Source organism: Rattus norvegicus, chromosome 15 (genome assembly GCF_036323735.1).
Source record: "Rattus norvegicus strain BN/NHsdMcwi chromosome 15, GRCr8, whole genome shotgun sequence".
Taxonomy (NCBI): domain Eukaryota; kingdom Metazoa; phylum Chordata; class Mammalia; order Rodentia; family Muridae; genus Rattus; species Rattus norvegicus.
Genome location: NC_086033.1, coordinates 29,674,009 through 29,697,642, shown reverse-complemented (window position 1 = coordinate 29,697,642; position 23,634 = coordinate 29,674,009). Strand labels below are relative to the sequence as shown.

Below are 23,634 nucleotides of genomic sequence, written 5' to 3'. Positions count from 1 at the left end.
GCTCCTGGCGACTGGCTTTCAACTCTTGTCACAGGCAGAAACCGGAAGTTTCCTTCCTCTGACTACCCCTAGGTCCTATGCCCAGAGGGCACAGATCGCACTAAGTAATTACCTCTTGGGTCAGAAATGTGGGCAGAAAGTATTTGTCCCCTCTGTGTTCTCAGAAGTGTCCACACTTATGAGGGCCCAGCTCTCTCCCACAGAAGATTTGGGTGCAGGGAGCTGTGGTACTGGTTCAGTCATTTCTGGGTGCAGGCAGAAACCAGCCAGTTCCTGCCTCTGACTGCTCCTATATTCCTGTATCCAGAAGCACTATGCATTTTCCTCTCAGGCTGGGAATGTGGGCAGAAGTGTCCAGAAATGGCTGTCTGTCCTGAGGTCTCAGGATTCTCCACACTTCTGAGAGTTCAGCTCTCTCCCCCACGGGATTTGGGTACAGGGAGCTGTGGGATTGGTTCAGTTCCATCAAATGTGTTTCTGTTTCCTCTTCTAAGCACATATCTCAGGTGCAGTCCTTTTACCTGGGACATAAGAGTGCGGTACTGGCTTCCCTCTGCACACAAATGCAGGGCTCAGCCCTCCTTCACTTTTTTCCATAACATTCAGTACTTTCTAGCAGTTTCTCTGACCTCCCTGGTTAACGAAAAGGCTAATGTTTTCTCTACCTCCCCTCTTTATGGTGGCTGCCAGGATTCCCTGCCTTTCTACAAAGTTTTTCTCTTAAAATCTATTGAAAATACCTTCAAGCTCTCTTTTCAGACTGTTTTAAAATTGTCTTTCTAATGAGACAGTGGCCCAAAAAGGGAATTTCAGTTCCCAGTACAGTATTTAAAAGACTTCTCTGTCACCTGTGCCTCCTCAAAGCCTCCAGGAGCAGGTTTTGGTATTGGCTCTAAGTTTCTGGGGAGCATGGTGCGGCCACCACACAGATGTAGGTGGCAGCGTCATCCAGCAGGGAGGCTGTGATGTGCAGGGTGCTGTGCTTAGCGTCTGCATCCAGAGTTGCCGAGTATCTTCCCCTTGATGTTTTCTCTTCCTTGTTTTTCAGGACTGTCAGGGACACAGGAGCTCTGCCTCTGTCTTGTTTGTACCACCTCAAGTTGTTGAAGGGAGTCACAGTGTAATTGCATTGAAGGACACAGCTCTCTCCCTGATGGACAACCAGGGACTGGGGACTCTGCTCCACTTGGGTCTTGCCAGCCACCCCTATTCAGAAAACAGTGAGAGAGTCCAGAAATCAACCATCTAAGCTTAGATGAGATCCTTTCTTACTCTCTACAAGCATCTCAGGTTATCCTCAAGCAGGCCCATGTGTCTCTCCTGGCACACAGAATTACATCCTTCCCCAAATCCTAAGATGCCTTCCTGTGGCCCCCAGCTAACACATCCACTCACACTGATGATGCAGCCACAAAAGCACCCAGCAGGCACTCAGGTGCTTCCCCATGGTTTTTCTGCAGAAGCCTAGCCCAAAGCTGCTGCCTGATTCATCAGCTTTTTCTTCTAGCATTAAATGGGGACTCTCAGTAAGTACAGCCAGCCAGTCAGAGACTGATGCACGCACGCACTCACGCAGGCCTGCACACAGGCAGGCGCACACTCACCCGCTCCTGAGGGAGGACTAATGCTCGCACTGCCATCTTGGGGTCAGAGTTGTACTTGTCTGAGTAAGCTTTCTGTGGTTGCTTTTAACTGATGGAAATTTGGTGCCAGATGTAAATTCTTATGGATGTGTGTATGCATGTCTGTATGTATAAAAACCACAGGAGGGTGTCTACAATAATTTATTTCATGACTATGTAAGACAGTTAATATTTACTTTCCTCATCTGAAAATAGATGCCAAAGGATCTTTGAAAGTTTAATAGAAATGATTCATGGTGAAAGCTAATGATAATGACAAGCCTCAGTTTAGTGCTCCCCTAAAATGCAAATGTCTTTAGAATGTGACTTTTCCTCTGCTCTATTTGCAACGATGTTACCAGTTTCAAATGACGAATTTTGTCAAAAAGCAGGTACATTCAAATCCTGTGTATTAATTCTTTGACAACTTCATGTTAACACACAATGTGTTTCTGATTTAATATAAAATTCTCCTCTCATAGTAATGGCATGATTTTTGATCATTCATCATTAGTTCAACAACGCTTTTCAAGACCTATGCTACCAAGTTGCCCATAAGAATCAGCAATTCTCTGTGCTCATAAATTGCACACTAATGCAGGAATAGTTGAGTGTCTGGCACAGATACCGACAAGTGGAAAGTGCTGAAGGTTTTGAAAACTCCTTCCTTCAGGCGTCACATTCCTCAGTGAAAATGGAACTGTGAAATGTTTATATATGTGAGGATTTACTGTATGTCTGAGATCTGATGCACAGAGATGATGAAAATCTAAAGGAAACTGGAATAACCCTTTCATACAGGACACAGCAAACTTTTTAGGGGAGAATTTCTAGAAGTAAAGACGGTGTGATCTCTGGTTTTTTTGACAGCATGGACAGGCCATAGCACCCACATAGTTAATCCAACAATTGTCTAAATCTCACTGTGAAATAGTTGGGTCCCATGGGATCATTTTGAAGGATTTAAGAGAAAGATGATAGCTTGTCCCTGTGATTTAGGAGGCAGGCAGAGGGAGAGGCAGAGGCAGAGGCAGAGGCAGAGGCAGAGGCAGAGGCAGAGGCAGAGGCAGAGGCAGAGGCAGAGGGAGAGGCAGAGGCAGAGGCAGAGGCAGAGGCAGAGGCAGAGGCAGAGGCAGAGGCAGAGGCAGAGGCAGAGGCAGAGGCAGAGGCAGAGGCAGAGGCAGAGGCAGAGGCAAGTGTATCTCTGTGAGTTTGGGGCCAGCCTGCTTTACAAATAGAGTTCCAGGATGGACAGGGCAACATAGAGAGACACTGTCTCAACTTTAAAAAGAAAGAAAAGAGAGAGAGAAAATGATGCAGTTCCCCCTAACATAGTAGAAACTCTGTCTTTTGCACACTGAGTGTCCCCTTCAGCTCTCCAGGCTGTTGTTGCTCCTGGGTCCCTGCTCTTCCTCCTTCTCCTTAGGAATTCAGTGGAGTAGATTCCGCTCAGGTTACTCTCCACTCGCAAAGACTCCTAGTGATGGGCAACACAAACACAGCCTGAACTGGCCTCTTCTGTAACCAGCAGGGCCTCAGGGGGAGCAACTGGGACAACTCAGCCACAAGACCTTTGACCTAGAGTTTGTCCTGCCTGCAGAGTGTTCTGGGACCAAGTCTAACAGAATAATCATCAAAGAGACCGGCAGAGGTGGGCAGATGCAGAGTCCACAGCGTCATAGCAGGGACACTCACAGAGTCCACAGCGTCATAGCAGGGACACTCACAGAGTCCACAGCCTCATAGCAGGGACACTCACAGAGTCCACAGCGTCATAGCAGGGACACTCACAGAGTCCACAGCCTCATAGCAGGGACACTCACAGAGTCCACAGCGTCATAGCAGGGACACTCACAGAGTCCACAGCCTCATAGCAGGGACACTCACAGAGTCCACAGCGTCATAGCAGGGACACTCACAGAGTCCACAGCCTCATAGCAGGGACACTCACAGAGTTCACAGCGTCATAGCAGGGACACTCACAGAGTCCACAGCGTCATAGCAGGGACACTCACAGAGTCCACAGCCTCATAGCAGGGACACTCACAGAGTCCACAGCGTCATAGCAGGGACACTCACAGAGTCCACAGCCTCATAGCAGGGACACTCACAGAGTCCACAGCGTCATAGCAGGGACACTCACAGAGTCCACAGCCTCATAGCAGGGACACTCACAGAGTCCACAGCGTCATAGCAGGGACACTCACAGAGTCCACAGCCTCATAGCAGGGACACTCACAGAGTCCTGCAGAGGATGGGGAGGAAGGACTGGAAGAAACAGAGGCGTCAAGGATGACAGCACCAGGAGAACAAGATCCACAGAATCAACTGACTGGGACTCACGGAGACTTGCAGAGATCAGGGATCCGACTGGGGTCTCCCCTAGCTCCTCTGCATCTATGTTGTGGCCAAGTGACTTAGTGTTTGGGGGGAATCCTAATAGTGAGAGCAGGGACTGTCCCTGACTCGTTTGCCTACTTGTAGGACCCTTCCCTCCTATTGGGTTGCCTTGACAGCCTTGATGTGACGGTTATGTGCCTGGTCTCCTCACACTGTGTTTGGTCAATGTCACAGGAGCCCTGCTCTTTTCTGAGGGGAGGTAGGGGTGTGGATCTGGGGGAAAGGGAAGGTAGGGGGAGAAACTAAGGGGATGAGAGGGAGGGAAAACTGTGGTTGGACTATAATATATGAGAGGATAATAATCTTTTTCAGAAAAGAATTCCGCAGGCCTTTGTTACACGATTGCTGCTCTCTCACATCTTTCCTTCCGGACTCTGTGTAGGTCATACTATCCAGACACCACTCTCTCCAGCACATTTGATTGTCTGAACGTAGATGGAGTATAAAATGTGGTAGACCATTTGCCTTGCTTGCGTGGGGCTCTGGGTTTGACCCAGCACTGCAGACAAATAAGTTAAATGTGATACCACAATGACCCCGGAGACTTGTTCGTTTCTCTAATGATTTCTGAAGTTAATGGAGCCTGGCAGGAGGACACTTGTATGATTTTCACCAACAGAGTTGAGTTCGGTCTCACACGGAAGGCTGTGCTGAAGTCAGGGTGATCTCAGAGGCAGCTTCTCAGCAGCCAGACCACCTGTTGCCTCTCGGTTTGTGCTGAGCTCCCGCTGTGGTTTCTGCCACTGTGTCACCCAGAGCACAGTAGTACACGGCCGAGTCCGACTCTTGCACTGAAGCTTTCTGCAAGTGGAAGGACGTGGTTTCTTTATTGTATGTGGCTTCAAACCCTTTGCTGCTTCCCTTCTCGCCAGCCGTAATGACTTTCAGGAGGAGTTGAAGACTTTCTCCAGGATATTGAACATACCAGAAAAGATAAGGGTAACCTATGCTTGTGGCTGAATAAGTGCAATTTATTCTCAGGTATCCATTTTCTGAGATGGTCACTTGGCCTTCGGTTTGAATCACTGAGTCTCCGTGAGTTCTTCCTACAGTGCAATGGAAGGAGAGAAAGAGAGAGGGAGATGAGCTCTCTGTCACCTTGAAGATAATGGTCTTTCATAACTCACTGCTGAAGACTTCTCTGTTTACTTACCGAGTATAAGAACTATTACAGCCACGAAGCCTGGAGAATAGTCCATCTTTAGTGTCATCTAGAAAGTGGTCTTTTTTTTTTTTTTTTTTTTTTTTGGTCTTTTTTTCGGAGCTGGGGACCGAACCCAGTGCCTTGTGCTTCCTAGGCAAGCGCTCTACCACTGAGCTAAATCCCCAGCCCCTAGAAAGTGGTCTTGATGTTTAGCATGAAGAAGTGTTAACTCAGAGATAATGAGTCTTCTTAGAAATCACTCAGGTAATGAGCTAGTGCTCTGAATCTGCGCCCCCTGGTGGACAGGAGCTGAACTGAGCATGAATTAACATTTGCCTTGTGCCTTCCTGATCTTAACAACAAGGCATATGTCAATCTTTCCATCTATCATGGTATATCTCTGTGAATTTGGGGCCAGCCTGGTTTAAAAATATAGTTCCGGAATGGACAAAGCAACATAGAGAGATACTTGCAACTTTAAAAAGAAGGTTGTTTTACTTCAGATCACAGCTCTAAGCACACACACACACAAATAACACAGAGCTTTATATGTTCTTGTATCTACTGTGAGCCAAGCTGCGATCCAGGGAACTCCCATGAAAGTGCTTCAGGGTAAACTCACAGAAAGCAGTAAGAAGTCACCTCATGCTGTTGGATTCTGTTTTTCAGAACATGTAAAGGAGCTATTGACAATTTGTATTTATTAAAGGAAATAAAAACAATGAATAGTGAATGGCTTAGGGGTGTAAAGTCATTACTCAAACAGCCATATTTTCTCTGTTCTTAAAGAACTATATTTTCAGATTGTCATCTTTCCACAGAAGTTTTTCACATTGTGTAATCCATATACAAGTACTAATTAATATTTCAGAATCACTCACTGGAAAGTGGAAAGTATGAATTCTAGGCAGAACAAGCTCCACAACATAAATAACTGAATCCGAATGATCTGCTATTGATGTCGTATTTGCTCATAACTTCCCTCGTCTTCAACACGGGATAATCAACCATCAGGCAGGTGCTGATGCTGTGATTCATGCTGGTCCAGCAGAAAGGATTCCTTCCACATTGATGTGTACTGGGGCCTGGCTGGTACCCACTTTCCATAAAGAATCAACCGTGAAAACTCCTCAGACACAGACACAAGTAACAAATTCAAGGCCTGCTCTTCTGAGTTCATGAATCCCTTCTCCTTCTTTTCCAGTTTATGAGTCACACCAGCAGGACTTCTTTACAGAACTATGCTGTGATACTTGGAAAACACCAGACATAAAATTAATTCTTATACATGACAACAACATAAAGATTGGAGGAAACAGAATTTTTTTAAGTGTGTAACTTTATTTTCACAGAATGAAGAGTTCTATAGGTGGACGGGTATGCAACAAATATGCATTAACATTACCTAAATTTTTACTACTAATTTTTAATTCACTGGTTGAGAATTTTATACATATACTTAATGTGATTTTTTGCAAACCCATATGTTTTTCCTTCAACTTCTATAGTATATGTGAGGTGGTAAATGGTCTCTCTGAACATGCATCACTTATCACACTTTACTTGTAAAGTTGATGCCTTTTATGGCTCCGAAGCCCCACCTTGGTGTTCCACTTGGAAAGAGAGAGGAGGTTACAATACAGGATAACTTATTAGCCAAACTCCACCATTCTAACTCTGTGCACATATAGAACGTAAGGTGAGAGACAGAGGGAAGGAGTCAGAGAATGAGAATTTGGGACGGCGAGAACGTGTTTATGGTAGCAGACCTGGGACTGTGTAGAAAACTCCACACAGCAGCAGTGAATGCCGACTCAGAAGAACTGTGTGAAGGGTGAGGCTGGGGAAAAGGAACTCATATCTGTCATTTTTCCAGTGGACTTCGAGGAACTGATCATGATTGGCTCATTGATAAGAGCATGGATTGGCACATAGCAGAAAAACTTAGGTACAGAAAATGAGAGCTCTTATGCTATAATTGTGGAGGGCTATAAAATAGAATAAGTTTCCATGATAAAACCTGTTGCACAGTAGACAGTCAATATTTTCCATAATAAACAGAGGGGCATAGTTTTTCATTCTTGCTGTGTTACTGCATGTTTAATTTCTTGACATAAATGTTACATGTCTATCAAGATTGAACTTTTGGGTGCCATCTTTTAGCTCTTGGCCTAAGGTTAGCTATGACTGATTCTATAATAAAATTTAGTAGTACACTTAGTATGAACACATTACAGACCATCTACATTAAGGCAAGACAAACCCAAATAAATAAAAATGCACAGAGAATACAAAATATAAAGCATCAGAAAAATAAATGTCCCACAGAATTTTGCTGATAAAATATTAAATATAAAGAAAAACAAACAAGAAAAAAGGTACTAAATGAAGGTGTGTGTGTGTGTGTGTGTGTGTGTGTGTGTGTAAAACTCTTTCTACTAGGGACCCATAGAGGTCTTACTAGATCTGGACTCATGAGCTTTCCTATCCTTCATTACAGTCTCTCCAGACTTACTCTTACTCCAGTAATAGCCTGCTTACTGGAGCCTCTCCTCCAACCTCACTTCCATTCCATGGACTGAGAATCCAGTCCTTCTAGCTCTTTCCCTTAGATACTCTCAGAATACCCTCCTAGTCAATCTCCAATTCTTCCTGTTACCTGACAACCCACAGAAACACTCTACAAGGAACCCTATAGCCACCACCCTTGCCTAGGTTCCAGAGAAGGCAACAGCAGTTACATAAAAGAAAACTCACCCAACAAATGCAAGACTAGATATTGACACCAAAAAACACCTCAAAGATAACTACTACAGATCTCTAGATCCCAGCACACAAACATGGGCATGAACAGCCAACACAATATTCCTCCTCTCCCACCATTTCATCTGAGGTTGCTGTCTTTTTGGTGGGGAGGGGGATCCATCTAGTATGAGTGAGGAGCTGGTAGTGAATTCAGTATTGGCCAAGTCCATGCTATATGCTCAGAAGTCTCTTTACCACAGACCAGGAGCAGGAGCAAAACACGTCCAGTCCTCCTCTTTTAAGACCTTTGACAGTGATCTGGTCCATGGGACAGCTCAGAAAGTGATGCTCTTGCGTGTCTCATTGGTATTGGAAAAATTAACTCATACAGCCTGCAAAACATGGTTAGCCAGAATTTCTGCTCCTTTCCAATGCAGAACTTGAAGAACTGACTAGAGCAATAAGACAAGAGGATGCAATTAAAGGGATACATGTAAAAATAAGAAGTTAAATCATCTCTCTTTGCAGAAGGTAGAATATTATACATAGGAGACTGTAAATATTTCCCCAGAGCACTTCTATAAATGATTAATGCAAATGATTAAATTAAAATGATTAAATAAATGATTTAATTTCAATAAAATAGTAATATACAAAATCAATAGACTTTCTATACATCCATAACATACACGCTGCGAAAGGAATCTTAGAAACATTCCTATCACAACAACTTTCAAAATGGTCTAAGAATAAACCTAACCAAGAAGTGGAAGATCCCTACTCTATAAATAAATTTATTTATGTAAATAAAGAAAAAGATTGGGGAGGACCCTAGGAGATGAAAATATATACCATGCTCAGGGGTTGGTAGAAATAGCATGATAAAAATGACCGTTCTACCAAAAGCAATTTATAGCTCAATGCAGTACCAATCAAAATCCCAATTTGCCACAGTAATAAAACTAAAGTTTGTATGAAACCACAAAAGTTTCAAGCTAGCTAAAGTGATCTGCAGCAGAAAAATAAAGCTGTGTGTGTTTACATCACAACCCCAGAATTGGTATTCATAGCAGTGTCAGAACTTCAGGGTTCACAGGCTGTGAGACATCTGTCCAGGCCCTTCCAGCTTTCAAGGTCTCTGTTGAGAAGTCTATGTGATTCTGATTGTCGGCCTTTGCATGTGACTTGGTATTCCCTAAGCTTCTTGTATGTTTATAGGCATCTCTTTAGGTTGGGAATTTTTTTAATGATTTTGTTTATTTTCCGGTTCTTCTGACTTTTCACCTTCTTCTGTTCCTATTATTCTTAGGTTAGGTCTTTACATATTATCCCTGATTTCCTTGAGGTTTTGTGTTAGAAATTTTTTAGATTTAACATTTCCTTTGCTTCATATATCAAATTCTTCTATTATATCTGCTGTGCCTGAGAGTCTCTCTTCAATCTCCTGTGTTTTGTTAGTGATGCTTGTGTCTGTTGTTTCTATTCTCTTCCCTAGGTTTTCCAAATCCAGGATTCCCTGAGGTTCTGTTTTATTTATTACTTCTATTTCCATTTCAATTCTTGAAGAGTTCTATTCATATCCTTCACCTCTTAACCTGTATTTTCCTGTGTTTCTTTAAGAGATGTATTCATCCCCTCTTTAAAGTCCTTTACCTTTTTGATTGTATTTTCCTGTATTTCTTTGAGAAATTTACTCATTTCCTCTTTAAAGGTATCTATTATCTTTTACATTTGAATTTAAGGTCATTTTTCTTGTACTTCAACTGTGTTAGGATATCCAGGGCTTGCTGTAGTGAGACAGTTGTGCTCTGGAGGTGCCCTACAGCCCTGGTTTTTGTTGATTGTGTTCTTACAATTGGCCTCAAGCCATCTGCTTGCCCTTGGATGTCCCAGGTGCAGCAGGCCTCCTGGGGATGGATTATGAAACACAATGGGACAGTGCAAGCCTCAGAGCAGCTGGAAATGACCCAGGGGGTGGAGGAGAGAGGATTGGGGACAGAGGGAAGAGACTAACCTGGATGCCCTTGGTGATTCAAGCCTGATGGAAGTGGTCTGGCAATGGTGATGGGAAACAGCTCAGAGTAGCTGGGCATATCCAAGGGGACTCAGGGCAATGAAAGGCAGATCTAACCTGGATAGTCCTTGTGTGGCAGGTCTGGTGGTGGCCAGCTGAGCAGCAGTAGCAGCCAAACAATAGAGCTAGGCTGACACCAGGCAGCTAGCTCAGGGATGCAGGTATGACTCTGGGGATTTGGTAGGCAGCAGAATCAGGGAGAAAGGGGGTCTAACCTGAATGATAAACTGTGGTGAGTTATGTGGGGGAAGGTGGAGTGGTAGCTGGAAAATCTGGAGTTAATTTCTGTGAAGGTGATAGTTATGGGTCCAATTTTCTTCATAGTGATATAAAAATAGTATTATTAAGAAAACAGACATGAAGACAATAGAACAAAATGGAAGATTGAAACATGGGTACATGGAACAACAACCCATTTGATACTTGACAAAGATGCCAAAAATACACATTGGAGAAAAGACAGCATCTTCAACAAATGGTGCAGAGAAAACTGGTTGTCCATATGTGCAAGAAGGAAATTAGATCTATCACCTTAGGAAAAATAAACTCCAAATGGATCAAAGATCTAAATGTGAAACCTCAAACAATGAAACTGCTGGAAGAAAACACAGGCAATTCTAGAAGGTGTAGGTTTAGGAAAGAACTTTCTAAACAGGACCCCATTTGCCCAGGAGTTAATGTCAATAGTTGACATAAGAGACCTTGTAAAATGAAAATCTCGCCTACAGATAAGGAAGCAACAGAGAGAAGTACAGACACCCCACAGAGATGGAGAGAATCTTTTCCAGCAAAACATTTGGTAGAAGATTAATATATAGAATATACAAACAACTCAGAACAAGTGACACAATTTGAAAATGGGCCATGGATCAGGACAGTTTCCAACAAAGAAGAAATAAAAAATATCTAGGGAATATCAGAAGGATTGTTCAATTTTGGCGATTAAGGAAATGCAATTCAAATGGTATGAATGTTTACTCATAGCAGTTTCAACATTTTAGGTTTTACACTGAGGTCCTTGATCCATTTCCAGTTAATTTTTGTTAAAGTTGTATGAGTCCAATCGCATTCTTCTACTACTTTGAGATTTCGTCTTACCTCAGGCAGAGTGATCCAGATAAAAAATATTTCTTTAGGTGCTTATAAGCAATTCAATATTCCTCAGTTGAGAATTTGTTTAGCTCTCTACCCCCATTTTAATAGGGTTATTTGACTCTCTGGAGTCGTACTTCTTGAGTTCCTTGTATACATTAGATATTAGCTCTTTATCAGATGTAGGATTGATAAAGATCTTTCCCCAGTCTGTTGGTTGCCACTTTGTTCTATTGATGGTGTCCTTTGCCTTATAGAAGCTTTGCAATTTTATGAGGTCCCACTTGTTAATACTTGCTCTTAGAGCATAAGTCATTAGTTTTCTGTTGAGGAAAATTTTCCCTATGCCCATGTGTTCGAGGTTCTTCCCTACTATCTCTTCTATTAGTTTCAATGTATCTTCTTTTATGTAGAGGTCCTTGATCCTCTTGGACTTGAGCTTTGTACAAGGAGATAAGAATGGGTCAATTTGGATTTTGCATGCTGACCTCCAGTTGAACCAGCACCATTTGCTGAAAATGCTCTTTTTTTTCCCCCCACTGTTTTTGCTTTTTTGTCAAAGATCAAGTGACCATAGATGTGTGGGTTCATTTCTGGGTCTTGAATTCTATTCCATTGCTCTACTAGTCTGTCTCTGTACCAATACCATGTGGTTCTTATCACTATTGATCTACAATACAGCTGGAGGTCAGGGATGGTGATTCCCCCAGAAGTTCTTTTATTGTTGAGAATGTTTTTTGATATCCTGGGTTTTTCCATATAAATTAGATAATTGCTCTTTCTATCTCTGTGAAGAATTGAGTTGGATTTTTGATCAAGATTGCATTGATTCTGTAGATAGCTTTCATCAAGACAGCCATTTTACAGTGTTAATCTTACCAATCCATGAGCTTGGGAGATCATTCCATCTTCTGAGATCTTCTTCAACTTCTTTCTTCAGAGACTTGAAGTTCTTTTTATTCAGATCTTTCACTTGTTTGGTTAGCATCATACCAAGACATTTCATATAATTTGTGACTATTGTGAAGGGTATCATTTCCCAGTTTCTTTTTCAGCCCATTTTTCCTTTGAGAAGAGGAAGTCTGCTGATTTATTTGAGAAAATTTTGTATCCACCCACTTTACTGAAGTTGTTTATCAGGCTTAGGAGTTCTCTGGTGGATTTTTGGGGTCACTAAAGTATATTATCATATCATCTGTAAATAGTGGTATTTTGACTTCTTCCTTTCCAATTTGTATTCCTTTGACCTTCTTTTGTTGTCCAATTGCTCTGGCTAGACTTTCCAATACCATGTTGAATAGGGAGGGAGAGAGTGGGCACCCTGTCTAGTCCCTGATTTTAGTGGGACTGCTTCAAGTTTGGCTCCATTTAGTTTGATGTTGGCTACTGGTTTGCTGTATATTGCTTTTACTATGTTTAGTTATGGGCTTTGAATTCCTGATCTTTCCAAGACTTTTAACATGAAGGGCTGTTGAATTTTTGTCAAATGCTTTCTCGGCATCTAATGAGATGATAATGTGGTTCTTTTTCTTTGAGTTTGTTTATGTAGTAGATCACATTGATGGATTTCCGTATGTTGAACCATCTCTACATCCCTGGGATGAAGCCTACTTGATCATGATGGATGATTGTTTTGAAGTGTTCTTGGATTCAGTTTGCGAGAATTTTATTGAGTACTTTTGCATCAATATTCATAAGGGAAATTGGTCTGAAGTTCTCTGTCTCTGTAGGGTCTTTGTATGGTTTAGGTATAAGTTTAATTGTGGCTTCATAGAATGAATTGGGTAGTGTTCCTTCTATTTTTAGTTTGTGGAATAGTTTGAAGTGTATTGGTACTAGGTTTTCTTTGAAGGTCTGATTGAATTCTGCACTAAATCCATTTGGTCCTAGGCATTTTTTGGTTGGAAGACTTTTAATGACTGTTTCAATTTCTTTAGAGTTTATGAAACTGTTTAAAAGGTTTGCTCAATACCTGGTATCTGTCTATTCCCCAGTGTAGGAAAATGCCAGGGTGGTAAGGTGGAAGTGGATGTGTGGGAGGGGGAGCACCCTCATAGAAGCAGAGGGAGAGGGGATGGGAGAGGGGGAAAACAAGCCAGGGGATAACATTTGAAATGTAAATACATAAAATATCCAATAAAAAGGAAAAAATTAAAAACTGCCAGTGAATATGTTTACGAGGATATGGGGAGAGAAAAACATTCATTCACATTGGTGGAATTGCAAACTGATGCATTTGTGGAAATCAGTGTGGTTAATCTTCTAAAAGCTAAAAGTAGATCTACCATATGATCCATCTATACCTCTCCTTGGCACATGCCCAATGGTCATTCTACTCCACAGATACTTGTTCAGCCACGTTCATGTCTGTTCTATTCATGGTAGCTAGAAAATATACACGAACTAATTGTCCTTCAACAGATTCATAGATAATGAAAATGTGGTATAGTAAACTTTGAAAGTAAATGATGGATCTAGAAAATATACTGAGTGGAGTATCGCATACCCAGAAAGACAAATGCTACACATACTTGCTTACTTCCAGAACCCATCTCTGTATCTTCAGCTCTGAATATATCACTTGGAGTAACTGCAGAAAGCAGGAGAGTTAAAAGAACCCATGGGGGTCTTCAGAGGAGAATAATAGATGCAGGAGCTATGGGAGAGACATGGGTAGCATGGAGGAATGCTTACCTGATGAGCAGAAAGCAGCAAACATTGGGAGGGGGAGGGAGGGAGAGAAGGGGGATAAACAACTTTAAGGATGTTTGAAAGAACCATAGAGGATCATACTATCTCATATTTGCTTAAAATTGCTTATGTAAGTATATACATACATATATTTATATGTACATGCATATTTTTAAAGTAATTATGACATTTTGATGTGGCAATTATTCCCAACAAACCCCCCCCCAAAAAAGCACCATTTCGTCATGCATATCTCCTTTGAATTGTTGATCAGGGGAGTCCATTGACCCCCAAAACTATATATTCTGTTGCCATTATCCAGATAGAAAACTTCAGCTTGTGTAAAATCGGCATAATTAGCCAGCATAAGGCCTACTTAACATGATGGAATCCATGCCCAATACTCTAAGCCTAGCCCTCTATACATGTCTGACTAAGCAATGAACCCTGGATGAGAAACTATTAAAGTCACTTCCCTAAACCAGTCCTATTTCTAACTGTATTCTAAATATGGAACCTACACCCAAAGGTAAGTGTAGCTCCCATACCTTGTGGTGGTTGGAGTGATAAGCACCCCATAAGACCAGATCATATGTTTTGGTATTTTGTCACCAGTTGGTAGATGTCTTGGGTCTTGAATAATGTGACCTTGTTGTAAGAGTGTCACTGGGGATGCCATTCTCTCTCTCTCTCTCTCTCTCTCTCTCTCCTTCCCTGCCTTAAGGCTGTCATCTCTACATGTAAGCCCCCAATAGCTTATCTAGCATCCTGCCTACTTGATTGTTGGCATGCTCCCTGACATGATGATCATGGACTCCTCCCCTGAAACTGTAAGCCAACACTCCACAAATGATTTCATTTTATAAGTTACCTTGGCCATCGTACCTCTTCACAGCAATATGAAACTAAGACATAAGAGTATACAAAAAAAGTTAGGAATTTTAAATTAAAAAATAAACTATTTTGGAATTATTTCTCAAAATAAGATTTCTCTGTTTAAACCTGGATGACCTTGAACTTAGAGATCCACCTACCTATGCCTCCTGAGTTCTGTGATTAAAGGTATGAACCACTACCACATCTCTCTCTCTCTCTCTCTCTCTCTCTCTCTTTCTCTTTCTCTCTCTCTCTCTCTCTCTCTCTCTCTCTCTGTCACACACACACACACACACACACACAAACACACAAACACACACACAAAGAGAGAGAGAGTTGAACTTTCTCATATATGTTTTAAATATCTGTATGTTAGTTTCCATTGCAATTAAACCATATGACAAGTGCTTCACTACAAGACACAGGATGTGGATTGGTCTCCAACCCCCATAGCACCCCCATAGCAAGTTTGAGGATAGGCTGCAGGTGCCTGGGAAACATTGTGTGCTTGCTGCACAGAAGTAGATGGCTGAATCTTCAGCCTGTGTGGCTGTGATGTGCAAGGAGAATTTCTTCGCTTTCTTATCCATTAAAACTGTAAATTTTTGAGTCTCCTTTCTGTCCACATTTGAATGAATGTCTATCACAAAATGGAGATCTTTTCCAGCTTCTTGCTTGTACCAAGGGAAGTATGATGAAGCACTGTCTGTGTAAGTGCAGTTGATGACAGCGGTGTCTCCCTCTACAACACTCAGTGTAGAAAGAACCTGCTCGACCTTCTCTCCATGGCTCTCCCCTACACAGAAAGGGAAACAGACAGGAGGAGAGCAGTCAGGCAGTACTCTGCTTAATCTCTTTGTCCACAACAACTAGAGGAAACTGTATAAAATAGACTGCCCACGGATCTCTAAGAAACATCCACCAAATATTTACTCTTGACCCCAAATCTTCAACTCACAGTTCATCCACAGCCACAAGAACAGGAATACAGTGTGAATGGATGCCTTCATCGTTCTTCCTGTCTGAGATCAATGTAGACTTGCAATCTCTTGCCAAGTAAGTTATTTGTCTTTCCAGGTTGTCCCTTTTCTCTAACAGTTATAGTAGCTTCCTATGTTGTCTTACTAGCCAATAAGAAAACAGATGCATTGCTTCAGGATGCAATGAAATGAGCTTGCTGTGCTTTTCATCAGCTGCGGCCTACTGCCATCTTGCGGCCACTTCTTTAATTACTGAAAACCTTGAATAAAGATGTAGCAATAGGGTTGGTTTTTTTGCATCTAACTGAGTCATTATTAGTAACCTGGAAAGAGGTGCACACAGTCTGTACCACTGAATCATGGGCTGGGATAAACATTTGAAATCAAAATGTCACTGCGATTCATCCTTATGAATGAAGGCAAAAAATATTTAATTTTCAGTCAATAGCATTTTTCTGGGCAATGAAGGGTTAAGTACAGAGGGAGGAACAGAGTATGGCAGAAAGGGTGGGTGCATGAAGGGCCAACTAACATTATTAAGGATGTTTCAAAATTGTGTGTGTGTGTGTGTGTGTGTGTGTGTGTGCGCGCGCGCGCGCGCTCACACACATGTATGTGTATGTGTGTACAAAACAGAAAAGAGAAGAAAGAGACAGAGAGAGACAAAGTGAATTAGCATAATACCCCCCCAGCAATATAATGCCAAATAAAAAGCCCAAAACCAGCTATGGGACACGTCCCCTAGAGTGTTGATCTGGAGCAGCCACAGAAACCCCTGAAATAATGGAACCTGTTGCTGTTGCTCTTGGTCACCCACCAGAACTTGATGGCAGGACCACAGTGCTGAAGACACTGCATGTTTTGGTCACAGGACTTAGTGCAATCCAGCCAGTACTAATGAGGACGCTTCCTCCTTACTGACCACATTTTATAGTGTCAAAAGTGTGACTAAGGCTGCCAGGGGAGAAAATTTAACAAGTCTTAGCATGCTGTGAGCCCTCAGATCTACAGTAGTGACCATCATGGCAAGATACAGATAAGCCCATTGGTACAAGGACAATGTGAATGTTATAAGAGTGGTGAACTACTTTTTAATTTAATTTCAGGCCTACTTCATGGTAGAAAAATGTATAACTGGTACTATAAACAGGTCAAGAACTTATGACCGTGGGGAATATAGGTCCCAGGTGGGGGAACTACTACTATTATTTTTGCTTAATGGATGCACTGTCAAACTTTCCTCTACTTTCACAATACCAATAGAGTAGTGTGGCAGTCGAACCTAATCAGAGGAATAATCTTTTGTACAGCAGCTGGTGGGAAACACATAGACTCACAACTGGTCAGGACATTGTTTCTTTTAAGTTTTTATTTTATTTTACATAAGACCGTTTTTATACACACACACACACACACACACACACACACACACACACACGGAAAATTTTCAAGAAGTATAGCTAGTCTTCACAATATATCTAGTTTTAGTTTGTTTTGTTGGTAGTTTTTTAATTCGATTTTTTGAAGAACCCCCATTCCGAATTCCTTATAAAAATCATTTTAAAATGAATGTGAAAGAGAGAGGCACTCGATATTGAAAGTCGTGTATTATCTCAAACTCTGCTCTTCAAGAAGAGTTTTGCTAGAGACCTCACATGAGGCATTATTAATAATCAAACAATCTTGTCTTCATCACACAGATGACTATAATAAAATGAACAGATTCTATCTCTGTGAAAAAGAGGCAGGGTGATGAGTTCTTGAACTCTTTCTACTCTAATATTAGAAACCATTTTGAGTCTGAGATTGCAATGAGAAATCTGGCTTGCTCTGAGAAATGTTTGACTTGCTTTGAGAAAAGCCCTTGATTTGTTTCTCCTCCCATATTAGAAAAAATGACTCAGCAATTACGAGGAGAAAGCTGACTTGCTCTGAGAAATGTTTCCCTGTGGCTGAGTGGTAAAAGAAAAATTAGAATCTCAAAACTCATTATGCTACTCATTTGTAAAAGGCAAACATGTACAAACTTATTCTCTGTTTATTTACTATTTTCCTTTGTGATGGGAATCAAATCTAGATTTCATGCATGCTAGACAAGTATTCTACCACTGAACTATGTCCTAGCCCTGAAAGTTTATTTTTTGACTAGGCAGTGACAGGCATGTCATTGCTGGCATTTCCTCTAGCATGGGAGCCAAGCCTCTAAACATGAGTCCTGGCTGCATTGGTCACTCATTTCTCTCCCAAACTTTACAATAGTGTGTTTCCGCAGAGCACTGAAAGAAAACCTTTCAGCTCTACATTCCCAACATTGTTTCCTTCTGCCTAGAAACCATTTTGTTCTGCTCTAATCTCCTGATGCTTTTATTGCTTCTTCAAGAGTAATTCTTGGGACATCCAAACATTGCCTGGGTCTGCTGAAGGGGTTGTACAAAAAGAAACTGACTCCAAAGAGCCAATTAAGAATTGGTTTCTGTTTTGCTCTTTCCTTTTATCCTTTTATGTTATTGCATAAGTGGAAGGAGAACCAACCCTGAACAGTTTTCAGAAAAGTCACATGGAAGATTCTAGACACTTCCTAAAAGATATGCAATCACAGATATAAAAAGAGTTTTAATGAAGTCATCCTATAACCAGGAAACGATGCCCCTACTAGGCATGATAGGCTAACAAATGAGTCCAGTGCAAACAATACGTTACCTCTTTGGAATTGATGGCCAGTGAGGCCCCATAGACCCTACTCCTCAAACATTACAGGCTAACGCCAATGATCTTAGTTACACTACAGCACTTGATGGTAAGAATTTATTACAGAGATTCTGCACCTTTAAGCCCTGAATGAACATGAAGAGATTGAACTTGTACTCACTTGGAAGCTTCACCTCTACTGGTCAACTTTCATAGCGATGGAAGATGCTATGCATCCTACCACAAGAGTAAGTCTTACCCAGCTGTGAATTCTGAGTACAATAATAGCAACGGGCCTGGTAAGCCATGGACACTGGCTTAATAGAGGCAAGGATATAATGAAGATAACCACGCATCTTCTGATTGGATTTAAGGCTTGATCTATGAGATGAAATCCATACCTTAAACAAAGGAGAATCTACTAATGTTGATCTGGGAACTGGATATAGTATTAAATCAATTCTTAAAAACTTATTGCCATACCCATAAGTGAATGCTTTTCTCAAATCTCATAAGAGAAACTTTTATTTGAAGTCAATGGAAATTAACATAGATACAGTAACCAGAACCAGTCAAGATACAGATATAAGAGACTGCAAAATGACCAACCCAAAATGGGACCTCTCAGAATATTTTGCAGAAGAGAAAATGGAAAAAATTTAAGAGTGGAGTTGGTGGGTGACTACAAAGTCTATCCAGACACAGCAGTGCAGTTGTACATATGAACCTGTGATGGTTGTGATAGATGCCTAAGACCTGTGCAAGTTCAAGTCAGACAAAAATCCCTGCATAGAGATTAATCAGGCCATATATTACTGGTCATACACACTAATGTCCTCTATACCTCTTTCTACTTATGTATCTTATTTTCCTAGTTTTCTTCTTATCTGCATATTTTTTCCTGCACTCTCTGTGAAAATATTGGATATCTGTAGAACTAAAATACTTTCTTGGTCTGTGAAAGTTGAGATATTTTACCTAAGAACAGTAAAATTCCAAACTCCATATAGCCAGCAGATAAAATGGGAAGTTGGTAGAGACCCTGATTATGATGGCAGAGATCATGATTTCCATATTATTTTTATTACTTCTTATTCATGCATTGAAAGGACAATTTATCAGCCGACCTGATGCACTCTGAACTCTATTGGATATACAGCTGGTATTTAGAATCCTGAGACTGATTTTTAAAAATAGTAATGTGTTACAACCATTCTGGAAGTCAGTCTTGATGTTCTTCAGAAATTGGACATGGTACAACCTGAGGGCCCAGCTATACACATGCTCCACTGTGTTCACATCAGCCTTATTTATAATATCCAAAAGCTAGAAAGAACCCAGATGTCCTTCCACTGAGGAATAGATAGAGAAAATGTCGTACATTTACACAATGGAGTTCTATCCAGCTATTAAAAACACTGCCTTCATAAAATTCACAGCCAAATGGATGGAACTAGAAAATATCATCCTGAGTGAGGAAACCCAATCATAATAGAACACACTGATAAGTGGATATTAGCCCAAAAGCTGGGAATAGCCAAGATACAATTCACAGAGCACATGAAGCTCAAGAAGTTGGAAGACAAAAGAGTGGGTGATTCAGTCCTTCTTAGAAGGGAGAACGAAATATTCACAGGCAGAAATATAGAGACAAAGTGTGGGGCACAGACTGAGGGACATGTCATCCAGAGACAGCCTCACCCAGGGATCCATCCCATATACTGTCCCAAACCCAGACAATATTGTGGATGCCAAGAAGTGCATGCTGACTGGAGACTGATATTGCTTTCTCCTGAAAGGCTCTGCTAGAGCCCAACAAATACAGAGATAGGTGCTTGCATCCAACCATTGAACTGAGAATGGAATCCCTAATGGAGGAGTTAGAGAAAGGACAAAAGGAGCTGAAAGGTTTTCCAACCCCATAGGGTGAACAAAAATATCAACCAACCAGACTCCCCAGAGCTCCCAGAGACAAAACAACTAACCAAAGAGTACACATGGAGGGAACATGGCTCCAGCCACATGTGTAAGAGAGGATGGTCTTATTCAGAATCAGTGAGAGGAGAGGCTCTTGGCCCTGTGAAGGGTCAATGCCTCAGTGTAGGGTAAAGCCAGGGCAAGGAGATGTGATGGAGTGGATGGAAGGGTTGGGGAAGAAACAGAGGGTAATAAAGATGGAAACAGGATGATTTGTGTTATATATTTGAATTAAGTATCTGTAGAAGTGAAAATTTCTTCACTTTGCAGGGACAATTGATGCTAGTTATATAGAGCTGAAAATCTACTGTTCTTAATAATAAAACAACATGGCTGACTCAATCTCTTCTGGGAAGTATTTTCTCAAGGTCATGACATAGATTCTGTACATAAAAGTGCAGCAGAGCTTGGCAATTTTGTGTTTCCAACCTGAATTGATTTTGAAAATGTGAAAGGGATATGAGAAAGTTATTAGGACTTGATGCTGTGTAGCAGGATCAGAATCGGCCTGAAGAGAGGCCATTAGTGATGGTGTAGCCTCAGATGTAGTAGACAGCATATGACACTGAAGATCCTAGGACCATGAAATAACTACCAAGAACACTGGCAGGTGTGGATTGTAGCCAGACTGAAGCCATGAGTTAAGCTGCTTATGCTGCAGATGGTAGAACTGAAGAGGTAAGCCTACCCAAGCCCTGTGGAGCCCAGAAGATTAAAAGTGAGTCCCAGACCCTGAACCCTGAGCTATTTGCACTGTTGGAGTTGTGATTTGCATTTATCTAATGGCAACTCTGCCCTGCTTCTTCCCTCTTAAAATAAGAAGTACAATCGAGAGACTTTGGGCGTTTAAACAGACTTTGGATATTTTATCTTTTCTTTTGTTTGTGTGAGTCTTAGCTTTTAACATTTGAGCTATTTCTTCAGCCCAGGTTGGATATTTTTGAAGAGACTGAACTTTTAAAATGTTTACAATTTTTAAAGACTGTGTGACTTTAAAAGTTTTACTGTGTTTTATATTCTCACATTTGCATCAGATATTGGGGGGCAGAAAGTTTACCATGTAACAGTGATGCATTTGTGTGTCAAGTTGTCAAGGGGTGAACTTTGCTGGATAGTTTTTGTCAACTTGAAACAATCTAGCACCATCTCGGAACAGAGAATGTCATCTGAGGATTTGCCTCCATTAGATTTTGCTGTGGGCATGACTGTGGGATTTTTTTTATTAATGATTGGTGTGGAAGGGACCAGTGAATTGTGAGTAATGTCACTCATGGACAGATGGTCCTAGATTGTATAAGAAAGGGACCACAGCCATCTCCCTCACATTACCCCACTACGACCACCAAAATAAAATTCTCAGAGGCTTCATAACTGTGGTGGTAAAGGAGCAGTGCAAATTACTCAACTAATACAGCTCCTAAGAAGATAAAATCTGAGAAAAATATGTAAAAGTTAAAATAAAGCAGAATTAATGTTCACACAGAAGATAATTAGAAAGTGGGAGAATGAGCAAAGATAAAATATCAATTAAAATGAAGAATTAGCTTCAGAAAGGGATAAAACTAAAATTAAGAGAATCACATATACTTATATGCTAACCACAGAGGAAAAAACACTTGAATTGAATAAACACTTTTAATTTTTATCACTGGTCCATTTAGCTTTAACCTTTATGGTTTGAATCATGACTTCTGAAGAGATTTTTTTTTGTGACTGAATATTTCTTGTTCCTCTAAAACAGCATTTACACAAAAGGGGAGAAGCCTCATCATCCAGGGTATATATGATTTCTGTGTCACCAGAAATCTCAAGGGCACTGGTCAAGAAGGAGTTTACGTTCTTCATACATTTAGTATTTATCTAATGTCAGGTCGGGTAAACCCTGAGGTGCACCCTCTCCAGCATGTTTACCTTGAAGCTGACATCCTAAGAAGTTCAGAATGTGTCTGTATTCAAAGACGGGCACTTTCAAAATGATCAAGGCAAAATGAGGCCAACTCTAATTAAATGAGACTGATGCTCACGTAAGAATAGATGAGCATCCTCAGAGCAAAAGCGTGTGAGGACTTAGGGAGGAGGGGTCATCTGCATACAAGTCAGGTGGTGGACCTTGGAGAAAACTAGTCAATATCTTCATCTTGGAATTCCACCCTGCAGAACTGTGGTAGGTAGGTAAGTAGACAGACAGACAGACAGACAGACAGACAGACAGACAGACAGACAGATAGATAGCATACATGTGTCCATGCGGAAAAGACTAAGCCTGAATTGTTGCTATTCTGTCTAAGCTCCACCCCCACATTTACCTGTCAACAGCTATGTTTGCCTGATGAACTATAAAGGGGTTGCCTCTTCCCTCCTCTCTCCCCTCTTTCTTCTCTTGCTCTTGCTCCTTTCTCTTGCCCTCTTCCCCTTGTCCCTTCTCCCCCACATTCTGTTCCCCCTTCCCTCCACATGCTCATGGGTGGACTCTATTCCTCTCTTCTTCTAGTCTTCTTCTTTCATTAAATCTCTCCATGTGGAAACATGTTGGCCCATGTGCCCAGATGCAAGCTGAGATTTCTACCCTAACATGAATGGCATGCAAAGAGTTAACCTGCTATATATGGTGCTTAGAGAAAATGTCACTGAAGTAGATTTGAGCAAAAAAAATGGAAATTATAAACATAGTCAAGGGGGTGATTTTCAAAGCAAGAATGAAGAGATATCCACTAAGTATTTTTCTTAGAGTTTGCAGTGACACCTAGTACTTAAGTTAATAAAACATTTGGGCTTCTCATGAGTGAACTAGGAAGTGATTGGGTAGGAGATGTTTATTTCGTTTTGTTGGTTTGTTTTGATAATTAAGATTGCTTACTTTTTAAAAAAATTATATGACTGATTAAAAAAAAAAGAACATGTACTCTATCAAGTAGAGATGCAGGAAACCCAATGTGCAGGACTTGAAGTCTTTAGGGCCGACCAGATATTCCAGTAAGACAAAAGGATAAGTCTTTGTGAAAAGGAGACAAACTCTGGATCAAATTAAAAAGTTAAACCACTGGATTTCCTTTTGTTTGGTTGTTTTTTAATGCTATATTTATACAATATGATTTTTTGTCTTTCTAGAGCTTTATAACTTAAACTGATCTTCTGAGGTATTCTTTATATGCTTGTATAGTTGGAGTAATTTAAAATGGATATTTTTGTACTATACTACAGAAAGAAGGAATACATCTTCTATTAACATGTGTATATCCTGGGCAGGAGAGATGGCTCAGCGGGTAAGAGCACTGACTGCTCTTCCAGAGGTCCTGAGTTCAAGTCCCAGCAACAATATGGTGGCTCACGACCATCTGTAATGGA

General features: G+C 41.1%; 1 gene segment (V, D, J or C); it reads right to left on the bottom strand.

Annotated features, from left to right (window-relative positions):
- Positions 1–892: 892 nt before the first annotated feature.
- On the bottom strand, positions 893–5,221 carry Trav9-2l2 (T cell receptor alpha variable 9-2 like 2). The segment is given in 2 exon segments: positions 893–1,206; positions 5,176–5,221. Coding segments are annotated over 2 exon segments (360 nt in total).
- Between the last annotated feature and the right edge of the window lie 18,413 nt (positions 5,222–23,634).